Source organism: Parus major, chromosome 17 (assembly GCF_001522545.3).
Source record: "Parus major isolate Abel chromosome 17, Parus_major1.1, whole genome shotgun sequence".
Classification (NCBI taxonomy): Eukaryota; Metazoa; Chordata; class Aves; order Passeriformes; family Paridae; genus Parus; species Parus major.
The window spans coordinates 864,439-878,411 of NC_031785.1; the positions used below are offsets into that span (position 1 = coordinate 864,439).

Below are 13,973 nucleotides of genomic sequence, written 5' to 3' on the forward strand. Positions count from 1 at the left end.
CTGGCACCGGCGGGACGGGCAGCGGCTGCCCAGGGACGGAGACGGGGCCCGGTGTCGCCTCGGGGCGCTGGGCACACGCGTGTCACCTCATGCCCGACAGGGGTGGGACTGCTCTGCCCCGAGACCCCGCATGGCCTGGCCATGATACCGGCCCAGCTCCTGGTTAACCGCCCCGCACTCCCTCCCGGCAGTGTCCCGGTACCGCCCGTACCCCCGGGATCAGCGGCATCTCCCCCCCCACCGGCGGGTTAGTCCCCCAGGGCCGGTAACCATGGAAACTTCCAGAAGTTCCCCCCACCCGCACCCCGCGGCCGTGGTCCCGCCCAGCCAATGGGAACGCTCCGCTTGGCTCACGCTTCTCTGTGGCCGCGGCCGGCGGGTGGAACCAATGGGGCGGCGCGAGGGGGGTGCGCCGGGCACGGCGGAGCGGTCGCGCGGTGCTCGCCAATCGCGGGAGGCCAGCTTGGTAGCAGCCGGCCAATGGAGAGGCTCCAGCGAGGGCGCGGCAGCCAATGGAGAGACTCCACGAAGGGGTAACGGAAGGTATAAAAGGGCGGGCGGCGCGGCCTGGCGGCTCAGCGGCGATCGGGGCGCGGCGCTTCTGTGCGGTGAGAGCCGGGCACGGTGAGGGCCGCGCGGGGATGGGCCGGTGAGGGTGGGGGGATGGCGGTTGAAGACACGGAAAGATGGGGTGGGGACGGAGGGTGATTCCGCACGGCGGGGGCTGGGCACGGTAAGGGTGGTTGCGGCGCGGGGAGGGGTGAGGGGGGGCGGCCACGCACGTGGCGCCTCCGTTGTGTAACCGGCGGCCTCTCGGTAGGTGGGCGCAGGTGAGCGGTCGGTATGAGGCTTCTGCTGCTGACGCTGCTGGCGCTGGGCGCCGTCTGGGCCGACGATGAGGAGAAGAAGGAGGACGTGGGCACGGTGGTGGGCATCGACCTGGGCACCACCTACTCCTGGTGCGTGGGGACAGGGCACGGGGGGCTGGCGGACAGTGCTTGGAGCCCTTCAGGGGGGGCAGGGCCTGTGGGCCCACGGGAGGTGCAGGGAAGTGGCTGCAGGCCCGGGAGGGCGCAGGGAGGAGCAAAAGGGGAGGCGGGGGGGGAGGGGATGTGTGCAGGCCGCGGCCCCGCCTGACCCTTCTGCTCCCCCCCAACCCCAGCGTGGGCGTCTTCAAGAACGGGCGCGTGGAAATAATCGCCAATGACCAGGGGAACCGCATCACACCGTCCTACGTGGCCTTCACCCCCGAGGGGGAGCGCCTGATCGGGGATGCTGCCAAGAACCAGCTCACATCCAACCCGGAGAACACCGTGTTTGATGCCAAGCGGCTCATTGGCCGCACCTGGAACGACCCCTCCGTGCAGCAGGACATCAAGTACCTGCCCTTCAAGGTGGGCCCCGAGTGCAGCAGTGGGGGGGCTGGAGGGGAGGACCTACAGTTCTGGCCAGAAGAGGCATCTGCTCACAGTGCCTCCCCAGGAGGATTGGTGTGTAAACAACAGTTCCTGATGTTAGCAGCACTCAAGTTATGCCTGTCATAGAGATTTTGCTTGATGTTCAGAAAGAACCACAGGAACAGGTTGGAATAGTTGAATGGAACAGCATCTATTGTTTTCCTCAGGTGGTTGAGAAGAAAGCCAAGCCCCATATTCAGGTTGATGTGGGAGGTGGACAGACAAAAACATTTGCTCCTGAAGAAATTTCTGCCATGGTCTTGACGAAGATGAAGGAAACAGCAGAGGCTTACTTGGGGAAGAAAGTAAGTGCATAGAAGACACTGGTAACAACTTGAATTAGCAGCTTTATGAAATGAGAGAAGGGTAGGCTGAGTCAGGGCTAACCTTGCCATCCCAAACCACAGTCAGTGCTGCAGGCCCTTTTAGCAGCCCTGTTCAATGGGCCGAGGTGGTGCTGGGCCTTCATCTCTAAAGGTGGGCTGCTCGTTCCCAGCACTGCTCAAAGTGGCTGGTACTATGTACAGACTGCTTTTTCTGTAACAAAGCTGTCCCTCCCTCCCCACTCAGGTGACCCACGCTGTTGTCACGGTGCCAGCCTACTTCAACGATGCCCAGCGCCAGGCCACCAAGGACGCTGGGACCATTGCGGGGCTCAACGTGATGCGGATCATCAACGAGCCGTGAGTACCTCACCCTGTCCTGCCCCAGGGGAGCTGTGGGCTGGCACCCCCAGCTCTGACAGCCCATTTCCTGTACAGAACAGCTGCTGCCATTGCTTATGGACTGGACAAGAGAGAGGGAGAGAAGAATATCCTTGTATTTGACCTGGGCGGTGGGACTTTTGATGTGTCCCTCCTTACAATTGACAACGGAGTCTTTGAAGTTGTGGCTACTAATGGTGACACTCACCTGGGTGGTGAAGACTTTGACCAGCGTGTTATGGAGCACTTCATCAAGCTCTACAAGAAGAAAACTGGCAAAGATGTGAGGAAGGATAACAGAGCTGTGCAGAAGCTGAGGCGGGAGGTGGAGAAGGCCAAGCGAGCTTTGTCATCTCAACACCAGGCCAGGATTGAAATAGAGTCCTTCTTTGAAGGAGAAGATTTTTCAGAGACACTCACTCGAGCCAAGTTTGAGGAACTGAACATGGTAAGTTCAGAAAGGTAAAGTTACACAGCCTTAGCTCTGGATTGGGTCTTGGGAATGTGCAGCATCTGATGCTGTGACATTGCACTTTGGAATATAAATAACTCTGTGTAAGCAGTCAGCTGTTGGCTACCAGGGAGCTGGGCCTTGCTGAGGCTGTGCCTCAGTTTGGCATCTCTGCTCCATAGTGGTTGTACTTTTTACCCCCAGGGCTGCACAATGGGGTGTGCTGGGAATACAGTCTTACAATCCTTGGGGTTTTGTCTTTGCAGGACCTGTTCCGTTCCACTATGAAGCCTGTTCAGAAAGTTCTGGAAGATTCTGACCTGAAGAAGTCTGATATTGATGAGATTGTCCTGGTTGGTGGATCAACTCGCATCCCCAAAATCCAGCAGCTTGTTAAAGAGTTCTTCAATGGGAAGGAGCCTTCTCGTGGCATTAACCCAGATGAGGCTGTGGCCTATGGGGCAGCTGTCCAGGCTGGGGTTCTCTCTGGGGACCAGGATACAGGTAATGACACCTTCACTGCCACCTAGAGAGCTGACTCCAACAGTGGATGGTTGGGCATTGACAAGCAAATGCAGACAAACTTGGGTCTTTTCCAGTCCTTGGAGTTCTGTGCCCCTGGGATCCTGTCTGCAGTTTTGTGCTGAAGCTGTGTCACAGTCTTGCCTTTGATCTGTTCCAGGTGACTTGGTGTTGCTCGATGTCTGTCCCCTGACTCTTGGCATTGAGACTGTTGGAGGTGTCATGACCAAGCTGATCCCAAGAAACACCGTTGTTCCCACAAAGAAGTCTCAGATCTTCTCCACAGCTTCTGACAACCAGCCAACTGTGACCATCAAGGTCTATGAAGGTGGGTGTCAACTCTGGTGACCCATGCAACAACTGGAATTGGCTGTTGGATTTTCATTCTTGTTCCTGATTGTCATAAAGGCTGTAGGTACTTTGTTCATGGAACTGTGTCACTCACAGTTTCACAAAATGCAAGCCACAGCTGGGAAAGTAACCCCGTCTCATTGTTTCTTGCAGGTGAGCGTCCCCTCACCAAGGACAACCATCTCCTGGGCACCTTCGACCTCACGGGAATCCCTCCTGCCCCTCGTGGTGTCCCCCAGATCGAAGTCACCTTTGAAATAGATGTGAATGGGATCCTCCGTGTCACGGCCGAGGACAAGGGCACCGGCAACAAGAACAAGATCACCATCACAAACGATCAGAACCGGCTGACTCCAGAGGAGATAGAGAGGATGGTGAATGATGCCGAGAAGTTTGCGGAGGAAGACAAGAAGCTGAAGGAACGCATTGATGCCCGGAATGAGCTGGAAAGTTATGCCTATTCCCTGAAGAATCAGATTGGGGACAAGGAGAAGCTGGGTGGAAAGCTGTCCTCTGAGGACAAGGAAACAATAGAGAAAGCAGTGGAGGAAAAGATCGAGTGGCTGGAAAGCCATCAGGATGGGGACATAGAAGATTTCAAAGCACAGAAGAAGGAGCTGGAGGAGGTGGTTCAGCCCATTGTTAGCAAGCTGTACGGCAGCGCCGGCCCCCCGCCCGGCGAGGAGGAGGCAGCAGAGAAGGACGAGTTGTAGATACTGGCGTCTCTGAATGTGGTGTGTGTATATATTGGACTCAGGAACACTTGTTTAAAATATTGAACTCTTAATTTGGAATGTAACTTTGAATCTTCACTCGTGAGTGGAGCTGGAACCGCTAGCCCGACGTGGCTGTATCCTGCTTTTCGTTAGCAGTTGCTCGATGTCTGGGGAGGGGAGTGGGGTGGGGAGTGTAAATGTGGGTTTAGAAGTATTGGCAGTGAAACATTATTTAACAACTTGGTCATGTGAACTTGGCGTAGAGCTTTTCTACCTGGAGTGACCACAATAAATTTGTTATTTACACTGGACTTTGTTCTAGTTCTGTGATTTCCATTACCCAGCTCCAGCCAGGATCTGGAGGAACCCTAAAGAAGGATGGAGTGCAGCTCACCCCCTCAAGGTCACCTTTCATGAGCTCATGGAAAGTGGGAAGTTTGAAAGCAGGAGTTGGGCCTCAGTTGCCTTGGGATGAGCTGGAACTCAACTTCTGAAGGGAGCAGGTGGACTTGGATCTCACTGTACTTCTACAGCAGATCCTGATAAGGAAGTGGGGGGATCAAGCCTGAGTAACTGCTGAAGGGACAGCTTTTATTGAGCTGGGAGAGGGAGGTTTATCCATTGGAACCCCTTGCCTGCAGTAGTGGTGGTGCCCAGCAGTGAGGGAGGAGCTTGGCTTAATTGTTTTCCTGCAGTATTAAAACTTCAGAGCTTTAATAAAGTCTCATTTGAAAGAGACCAGTTTTCTGAAGACTGAAAAGTAGTTTACACCTAATAAAGGTTCTTGCAAAAAAAGAAGCCTAATTGAAATTTGGTCTCTTTATTTAACTGATCCTTATCCACTCCATGGGATTAGTTAAGTTCAGAATGACCTTGTCTGGGTGCCAGCACCAGCAGTGCCTTCAAACACCTTGGCTCTTGCCATGTTCCCTGGGCTGGGGCTGCAGCAGGACCATCTTCAGGCAGAACCCCTGTCCCTCTGGGCTGTCAGCACCATACCAGCTGCCCAAGGCTAAGAATGTGTTTAAGGGACAGAATTAACCACATGAGAGGAGGCTGGTGCTGTGGGGGCACTACTGGATGAGGGTGACCAGGCAGTCCCTGTGTATCTGCCCCTGTGTGTCCATCCCCCCAAACACAAACAACAGATGGACAGAGGTCTCTTCAGCATAGCCCACACCCTCCTGGAGGGGCTCAGCTCTGTCACCGGCTGCCAGAGGTGGCTCTGTCTCAGCTGGGCTGTCTCCCGTGTCCCCGTGTGCCCCAGCCTGCCAGGGAATGACACACATGGTGTGGTCCAGCCTCCCACTGGGCAGGGGAGATTCAAACTGCAGGAGTGTCCACTGCTGCCTTCCTGTAGTGCAAAGATAAAGTCACAGCTTTAAACATCACACACCAGATACTGACACCATTAATTAAAACACTTTTGACTACTCAGTCCTGCAGTGGTGTAACTCCAGGGGGAAGCCCAGCGCATGAGCAGGTAATGCGTTCCCCAGCTGCCTGGCACCTACCCTGGCACCCCTGAGAGCAGCTGCCCTACCTGTGTGATACTTGTATGTAGTATCCAGCGTCCCATCTGGACCTATGCCACCAAAAATGTACAAGTGGTCCTGGAACACTGCCGAGGAATGGGATGCCCGTCCTCCAGGGATATCCCCAGTGGCAGGGATCTTCACCCATCTCATGTCATCTAGTGGAAGGAAACAACAGGTCCACAGTTATGCATTATACAAAACCCACATGTTTTGCTGATTTAAACAAAAGTGGTAATACTTTAAGCACTTAAGAACTAGAATTTCAGAAAAAACATCCCCCCAAATCAAAGCACACGGCACACAGGTACTGCCCTGCAGTACCTCCACCCACACTTACTTGTATCGATGCAGAACAGGTCATTGTAAAAAACATCTCCAGCTAAACCTCCATGGATGAAAAGCTTGGTCCCAACTGCAACCACGGCATGTCCGTGCCGAGGAGAAGGGGGATCACCTTGAGTCTCTGGCTGGGACCAGGTCAGGGTGGCTAAAAATGGGAGTACGTGTGCATTAGAAAGAAAATTCTGGAAATTCTACAGCCCAGCAACCCCAGAGCTCTGCCAAGGCTTCCCACCCAAGCCACTGGGTCTGAATTCCCAGTGACCACACGAACATAAGGGCCTGTCAAGGGAACAACAGCCACCCATCCTGTGGGACTCATGTCCCTAGCTCAACACTTCCAGCCCTCTTGACTAAACCCCAAGGGCAAAGCTCCCATCCCGAGGGACGAATTGCCCGCGCAGGTGCTGAGGTACCTGTGTCGAACACGTGAAGCCGCTGGTCTTTAACCGGCTCTGCTCCCTTGTCTCCACCCCCGAACACGAACAGACGGGCCCCGATGGCCGCCGAGGACGTGTGGAATGTCCGAGGCTGTGGCTGCACGCCCCGCACTGCAGGGCTCTCCCACGTTCCTATTTCTAGTTAAGACATTTGATTAACAGAACAACCAACACGGGAAGAGAAGTCACGCCGTCCTGCAGCCCCGAAGCCCAGCCCCGCTGCGGACACGGATGCGGGGCACTCACCGGGGTCCAGCACCTGAACGCAGCCGCGGTTCCCCGCGGGATGGGCCCCGCCGAACACCCAGAGGCGCGGGGGGCCGGTGGCGGGCAGGAACGTGGCGTGCTCGTAGCGCGGCCTCAGTCCGCGCCAGCCGGCGGAGACCCAGCGGAGCGGGGCTGCGGACGGGGACAGGCGATCGGACCCGGTCCCGGTCGCGGTCCCGGTTCCAGCCCCGCCCCGGCCCGACCCTCACCCAGCTCCACGAAATGCGCGTCCGCGAAGGCCCCGGCGGGGTCAGCACCGCCCAGCAGCAGGACGCGGCCGGGCAGGAGGAGGCAGCCGAGTCCCACGCGGCCGCGGGGCCGCTCCCCGCGGGGGCTCAGCCGGTACCTGCGGGGCGAGGGCGGCGCTCAGCGGGGCTGGGCCGCGCCTGGGGTCCCGCTGGTCCCCCCGCCCCGCTCATCGCCATCCACCCACCACGCCCGCCCCGCTCGCCGTTGTGCCCGCCGGTGCCCCCGCCCCGCTCACCACTGTCCCGGGCGCGGCCGCCGCCCCGGCTGCAGCAGCGGCAGCGCCCGCGGGGCCATGGCGGCGGGGCCGCTGCCCGGGCCGGCTGCCCGGAAGTGCCGCCGGAAGTGCCCCGCGCTTCCGCCCGCGCCGGCGGCGCGCTCCGCCGCCCGGAAGTGGCGGGGGGCCCGCCTCTGCCCGAGCCAAGATGGCGCCGCTGGACCTGGACAAGTACGTGGAGATCGCGCGGCTCTGCAAGTACCTGCCCGAGAACGACCTCAAGGTGCGGCCGCGGCGGCGGGGCCGGGACCGGCCTGGGCGGGCTAGGGCGGGTCGGGCGCTGCCGGGCGGGCCGGAGCGGGCGGTGCCGGTGGTCCCTGCGCTGACCCCGAGCCCGCCCCGCTGCCTTCCGCAGCGCCTCTGTGATTATGTCTGTGACCTGCTGCTGGAGGAATCCAACGTCCAGCCCGTCTCTACGCCCGTCACCGTCTGCGGGGACATCCACGGGCAGGTAAGGTCGGGCCGGGCCACTCCCGGTGCAGCCCCGGGCCGGAGCCGGTGCCGATTCCCGGTGCCCCCTCACGCCTCTCTCCCCCCGTAGTTCTATGACCTGTGCGAGCTGTTCCGGACCGGCGGGCAGGTCCCCGACACCAACTACATCTTCATGGTACGTGCGCCGGGCGCGGCCCGGCCCCGCTGGGTTTGACAGGGCTCCGAGGTGAAATCCCGAGGGGCTCCCGAGTCCCCGGGCTGGGGCCGCTGTTGGCTCCTGCCCGCCGCTTGTGTTGCCGGGAGCCCCGCGGGGTGAGGCAGAGCCCAGCGCCCGGCCCGGTCCGGGGGTCCGGGGTCATTTCAGGGCGGCGGTGAGCGAGTGCCCAGCCCACAGCCGATAGTGCCCGGAGCTCCCGAGGGCCCGAGCAGATCCCGGCTGCCCTCCAGCGCTGGGTTTCTTTGTGACAGTGAGGAGCTGAGAGCAGATGTGTCACTGTGTGCTTTCTCGTGTGACTCTTGCTCCATGTACGGCTGTCTCTGCCTTCAGGGGGACTTTGTAGACCGAGGGTATTACAGCCTTGAGACGTTCACGTACCTCCTTGCACTAAAAGCGAAGTGGCCTGACCGTATCACGCTGCTGCGAGGCAACCATGAGAGCAGGCAGATCACGCAGGTGTACGGGTTCTACGGTGAGTCCTGCCCCGTGGCACACGTGTGCAGCACTCTGCCGTGGCAAAGCTGCTGGCAAGGCCACAGCACACGGGGCTCTCCATGGGCTGGGTGGGACATGGGCTCCAGCGCTGTCGTTTGTTAACACAGTCATTGTGTTTCTGAAATGGGATGTGTTTAAGGTGGAACTTGCTGCTCTTTTCCTTTGGCACATGGGGTTTCTGCTTGCCTTATGGTGCCACATTCAGTTACACAGGCAGAAGCAGAGCATGAGGTGCTGGGTTCCTCCTGCTGCTGGTGCTGGTCCTGGCCAGCAGCAGAGCCCAGCACAGAGCTCGTGTGACACACCTGAGTGTGCAGGTTCTCCTGTCAGTGTTTGCTCTGCCTGTGTTGCCTGTTTTCCCATGATCCATGACAAATAAAGCCATTCTCTCCAACAGACGAGTGCCAAACCAAATACGGGAATGCAAACGCCTGGAGATACTGCACCAAAGTCTTCGACATGCTCACAATAGCAGCTGTAAGTGCAAACACCACGTTAACGGCAGCAGATTGTCTAAAGGGAGCTCCAGAGGTGGTGAGCTGTGCAGGCTCCCCTGGAGCATCTGGGCCGGGTGAATGCTGAGTGTTCTATTCACGTGTTGTTTCCCTGCAGTTAATAGATGAACAGATTCTGTGTGTGCACGGAGGCCTCTCCCCAGACATCAAGACCCTCGACCAGATCCGGACCATTGAACGTAACCAGGAAATCCCTCACAAAGGCGCCTTCTGCGACCTGGTGTGGTCGGACCCGGAGGACGTGGACACGTGGGCCATAAGCCCACGTGGGGCGGGCTGGCTCTTTGGGGCCAAGGTCACCAACGAGGTAATGCTGCTGCTCAGGGCCACACAACCCAAGTGTGGGGATGGGGGAACTAAGGGGCTCAGCTCCATGGGGTTTTTGAGTGGACTCTGCAAGACAGTGAACTCCCCTGTCACACCTCTGCCAGTAACTCATGGTGCTGGGGAAGCTTTGCTTGTGCCAGCTGTAATAAATGAGGCACTTGAATCTAAAAGAACAAATATAATGCCAGATGTACTAATAGCCGTCTTGCTTTTGGAAAGTGTGATGTGGTGAAACTCACTAGTGTCCCTGGGCTCTGTGTGGAATGCTTTCCTAAGGACCTAGGAGAAAAATACAATTTTTTAAGCAATTCTGGAGTTAATTTTGTTGTGTCAGCACTGAGCAGACTCCTCAAGGCTCCACACACTGGTCTTGCCAGGCTCTGACCTGGTCACATCACAACAGCTGCGCTTGCCCTGAGTTGTGGCGCTTGCAGAGCGTGTTCAGGAAGGGCTGAGCCTGGGGACAGCCCTGCTGCCTGGATTTCATGCTGTTCCTCAGTGCTTGGTGTTGGCAGCGTATTTCAGAGGGGTTTCTCACTGCTCAGGTCTCCAAAGCCCCTGTTCTGTTCTCCCTCTGGCAGGGTGTTGTGTGGGCAGCGGCCGCTCGGGGCACACTGACCTTCCCCCTTCCCTTGCAGTTTGTTCACATCAACAACCTGAAGCTGATCTGCAGAGCACACCAGCTCGTCCACGAAGGATACAAATTCATGTTTGATGAGAAGTTGGTAACAGTATGGTCAGCTCCCAACTACTGCTACCGCTGCGGGAACATCGCGTCCATCATGGTCTTTAAAGATGTAAATACAAGAGAACCAAAGTTATTCCGCGCAGTTCCAGACTCAGAGCGTGTCATTCCTCCCAGGACAACCACGCCGTACTTCCTCTGAGCCCTCGCCTGCCTGCTGTCACCTCTCCTTGTCCTGCCCCTCTACAATATACTTTTTATTGAGCACTTTGCTGCTGAAATGCTGCCTCTTGCCTTTTTTATTTTTAAATTATCTAAATTTATTGTGTATTATGGTGTCTGTAGCAAGTTTTTTTTCCCCCTTCCCTAGATTAATTTCAGAGTATTTGTAATATGTCCTTGAGATTTGTACTACTGCATGTAGTTCTCGCTTAGTCCTGGGTTAGATGAACCGAATCCTTTAACCACCACGCTCCGGGAGCCGCTCGGGCCCGTCTCTTGTTCAGCTTTTTGTTTTTGGTAAGTTTTAAGAAATTTCAGCAGCAAAGTCAGTGCCCGGTGTGCGGCGGGGCCGGGGCTGCCCGTGCTGCGCTCACGGCGCAGGACCGAGCCAGCCTTTTCCGAGTGTTACGTGGATCCCAATAAAGCGGTCCAAGGGCTCTTCCCCGTTCCCCGTTTGTTCCGTTTTCCTCGGGATCCCGATTAGACCCGCGAACCTGCTGCAGCGACGGGATTTGTACATTAAAGTCATTGTTCGGATTTTTTCCAGGCTCCGTTGTGTTTTTACTGAGCCCGAGTGCGCGTGACCCCGCGCGGGGCGGGGCGGGGCGGGGCGCGCGGCCGCGCTGGTTCCGGTTCCGGTTCCGCCGGGGCCGGCGGCGGGCGCTGCTGGCGGCGGGGATGGCGCGGAGCACGCTCTCGTCCCGCTTCCGCCGCCTCGACATCGACCAGTACGACGAGAACCGCTTCGTGGAGGAGCCCGAGGAGGCGGCGGCGGCCGAGCCCGATGCGAGCCCCGAGGTGGAAGCGCTGCTCAGGCAATATCCTTTGGGCCGGGGGGGCCGGGGGAGTCCCGGGGAGCGGGCTCGGGGCCCCTGAGGCGCGGTGCGCTTCCCCCGCGGGGCCTCGCGCAGCCCAGGCCGCGGTTTGAGTCCTTGACCCGCCGCCGCACAGGCGAGGCGCTCCGGGCCTTCCACACCGCCATCCGCAGCTCCCCGGGCAACAGCAGGAACCAGGCCATGAAGGTAACGGGGGCGGGCAGGGCCCTGCTGGGCTGGGAAGTGACAGCGGCACCCCGCAGGTTGGAGCAGCACGGCTGCGGTTAACGAGCTTCTGCTTCCCCCTGTGCTTACCCTTTCCTCCTTGAACCCCAGAACTGCTCACCTCGCTTACAGAAATAACCCAGCCTGGAGCATGGCCATCTTTTGCCAAACACGAGCCTTGGGATCGTTCCCAGCTGTTCTCGTTCTCACATTTCTCTCTTTGCTTTGTCTTCCCAGGAGCAGGCCCAGGGAACGATGCTTAAAGTCCTCACCTCTTTTAAAAGCAGTGAAATAGAACAAGCGGTGAATTCCTTAGACAGAAACGGTGTTGATTTGTTAATGAAGTACATTTATAAAGGATTTGAAAAGCCGACAGAAAACAGCAGTGCAATATTACTTCAATGGCATGAAAAGGTATGTGTTGGGGGCACTCTTGGCTCAGCCACACTCACAGGGTCCTGGTCAGTGGCTTCAGGAGAGCCCCTGAAGAGAAGCAAGTGATGGCAGGGCCTCATCCCTGAGGAGCTCGGTGTTTCCTTTTATATTTGGTCTCTCTGAGCCTGCATTAACAAAGTCTTTGCCTGTATTTCAAACCTTACCCTTTGCCATGGGGAGAGGAAAGTTATGGCAGGGAGTTCTCCCTGCCTGTGGCACCCAGTGCAGGGGCTCCAGCGGGGGGAAGAGGCAGTGGAGATGGGACTGGAGGGATGGAGCAGCTGCAGCTTCCTCTGTGGCCGAGCTGAGGGGGCTCAGGCTGGCTCAGGACTGGCAGTTTTCATCAGCTGAGTCACAGGGTTTAGCAAACCTGCTCCGTTTGCCCAGGAGAGGATTCTGAGGTCTCCAAAGATTCCATTGGGGACCAGCAGGGGCCTCTTGTGCTTCTATGGAATGTCAGTTGTGAAACAGGGAATGTGGGATGTGTTCAGCAGCTGACTGTGGAACCTTCTCCTCTCTCTGGGATGGGTTGAGGCACATCCCTGAAGCAGCTGCTGGGTGCCACTGCCCCCAGGCAGGAATCCAAGTGAAATCTTCCCCCACTGCAAGGGTTTCAGCTGAAGCCCTGGCTGTCAGTGCTCCTAGGAAAACTGATCCCTGGGAATGCTGCAGCTCCCTGTGCAGGGCAGCTGCTGCGAATGCTGGTGTCATTTTTCCCAAGGTGCAAAGCTTTTCCTGTGGTACATAAAGCTGATGTAGCATGGCTCCAGCTATTGGCTGCTGTCACCAGCTTTGCCAAGCCTTGACAAGGGAGGAGAGAATTTCTCGGGACAGCAAAGAACACGTTTCTGCTCATTTTTCCTTTTTTTCCTGTTGTTTCCACTGAGGTGATTTCAGGTAAGCATGGGTGGTGCTCCCAGCGTGGGAGGTGACACACCACCACCCTGACTGGTACTCAGAGCATGTAGGGACATGAAAGGCATCTTGTCCTCTGTGCTGTGAAAGGAGAAAGGCAGGTCTGAGTAGGCTGGGCAGGGTTTAAAGCCTGGTGTTCTGCTTTGTGGCAGTAGTGGTATGATGTGTGGCTTGCTCAGAGCAGAGTCAGCTCAGTGGTAGTACCAGTCTGTTCTCTGCAAAAGGCCTGTGGCAGGTCTGGTAGCTCAGGAACATTTACCTGTATAAAGCACCTGCAAGTCCTGCTCCAGGTGGGTGCTCTGCATTGTCATGTTCCCCAGCACCATGTCTCACACTGCTCTGATAACCCTGTGCCCTATTGGATTGTGGCTGCAAAGTAAATGCCCCATTTTCAGCAGTCAGCTTAAATACTTATCTTTTCATAATCACCTCCATCTTCTAGACTTCAGAAGGAAACACTGTTCACATTGAGGGACACAAATGAAACTGAAGTGAGCACTTCCTCCTCCTCAGGGATATGGGAGGTGAGACATTCTGCTGTCAGTGATGTGCAACACTGAAGCCCTCAAGATCCAAAAGATGGTTAGATTGTGGAGAATGACAGTTCCTAGTTTTGGAGAAGAGCCATAGTCCCTTGTGTGGCTAAACTCTTCAGTGTTTGTTCCGTGTGAGACGTGGTGACTCTGTAACCTCTCTCCTTTCCCACAGGCACTGGCAGTAGGAGGCCTGGGCTCCATAGTAAGAGTTCTCACAGCAAGAAAGACTGTGTAAAGACTTAACTTGGACAGAGGTGGCGGTCAGGTTTGGACTCAGAAGAAGGAGTGAGCTGAAATTACACTGGTCCATCTTTTTTAGAGATTGCAATCTACTGAAATCCTACAGTAACCTCCTCTGGGAATGCTTTTAACCATAAAGGTGGGGGAAGAGTAAAGGTATTCCTGCATATTCCGACTATCAACTATAGGAGCCAAGACATTCTCCTGCTCCCTTAACAGGCAGAGAGAAGGCACACTCCTGCCTGCTCTTACTGTAAGTGAACAGGTATTTCAGATGCTGCTTTAGCCAGGTGTGGTGAAAGAAGCTCCCATGTGTCCTGCTTAGTCCCAAGGTAGCTGTGTCTGGGCTGAGATCCTGCAGCTGAGGGTGGGAGAAGGGCTGTTAGAATGGTGGCTTTGAACGTTTGAGCAAAGGACTGTTGGACTCTGGGGTTGGGTTAATGTAAAGTGAAGTGCCTGCTGCATCAATAAACTTCTTGGATCACGTGAGTTAAATTTATTTTCACCTAAATTTTAAGTCTGGCACTTACTTCAAAGCAGGCCTGCAATAACCCAGTCCCAACCCAGTGTCCACCTTTGTAGGAGTGCTTCTAACTTCTACTTAGA

At 56.6% G+C, this 13,973-nt stretch overlaps 4 protein-coding genes across 8 annotated transcripts; 3 read left to right on the forward strand and 1 right to left on the reverse strand.

The window, feature by feature from the left end:
- The first annotated feature begins 497 nt into the window (after positions 1-497).
- On the forward strand, positions 498-4,512 carry HSPA5 (heat shock protein family A (Hsp70) member 5). 3 transcript variants are annotated; one of them, XM_015644832.2, is made up of 9 exons: positions 498-608; positions 821-959; positions 1,163-1,394; positions 1,625-1,762; positions 2,028-2,140; positions 2,219-2,609; positions 2,879-3,116; positions 3,295-3,462; positions 3,639-4,510. In XM_015644832.2, the coding sequence occupies exons 2-9, from the start codon at positions 844-846 to the stop codon at positions 4,196-4,198; spliced, it is 1,956 nt and encodes a 651-aa protein (XP_015500318.1). In that variant the 5' UTR covers positions 498-608; positions 821-843; the 3' UTR covers positions 4,199-4,510. The 3 variants fall into 3 exon arrangements, with proteins under 3 accessions (XP_015500318.1, XP_015500319.1, XP_033374395.1); XM_015644833.2 differs by having other exon boundaries at positions 547-624; XM_033518504.1 differs by lacking the exon at positions 498-608 and having other exon boundaries at positions 836-959; positions 3,639-4,512.
- A 489-nt stretch (positions 4,513-5,001) lies between these two features.
- RABEPK (Rab9 effector protein with kelch motifs) lies at positions 5,002-7,359 on the reverse strand. The gene is made up of 7 exons (XM_015644835.3): positions 7,270-7,359; positions 6,995-7,131; positions 6,765-6,917; positions 6,495-6,656; positions 6,077-6,226; positions 5,745-5,894; positions 5,002-5,555 (listed from the first exon to the last, which is right to left on the reverse strand). Exons 1-7 carry the CDS (start codon positions 7,326-7,328, stop codon positions 5,275-5,277), a joined length of 1,092 nt encoding a protein of 363 aa, XP_015500321.1. The 5' UTR covers positions 7,329-7,359; the 3' UTR covers positions 5,002-5,274.
- Positions 7,360-7,400: 41 nt separating this feature from the next.
- On the forward strand, positions 7,401-10,742 carry PPP6C (protein phosphatase 6 catalytic subunit). Of its 3 annotated transcripts, XM_015644485.3 has the most exons (7): positions 7,401-7,531; positions 7,664-7,759; positions 7,850-7,915; positions 8,288-8,429; positions 8,850-8,929; positions 9,065-9,274; positions 9,933-10,742. In XM_015644485.3, the coding sequence occupies exons 1-7, from the start codon at positions 7,457-7,459 to the stop codon at positions 10,179-10,181; spliced, it is 918 nt and encodes a 305-aa protein (XP_015499971.1). In that variant the 5' UTR covers positions 7,401-7,456; the 3' UTR covers positions 10,182-10,742. The 3 variants fall into 3 exon arrangements, with proteins under 3 accessions (XP_015499971.1, XP_033374220.1, XP_015499970.1); XM_033518329.1 differs by lacking the exon at positions 7,850-7,915; XM_015644484.3 differs by having other exon boundaries at positions 7,416-7,759.
- An 81-nt stretch (positions 10,743-10,823) lies between these two features.
- ARPC5L (actin related protein 2/3 complex subunit 5 like) lies at positions 10,824-13,866 on the forward strand. The gene is made up of 4 exons (XM_015645033.3): positions 10,824-11,019; positions 11,151-11,223; positions 11,479-11,655; positions 13,300-13,866. The coding sequence occupies exons 1-4, from the start codon at positions 10,880-10,882 to the stop codon at positions 13,360-13,362; spliced, it is 453 nt and encodes a 150-aa protein (XP_015500519.1). The 5' UTR covers positions 10,824-10,879; the 3' UTR covers positions 13,363-13,866.
- Positions 13,867-13,973: the final 107 nt, after the last annotated feature.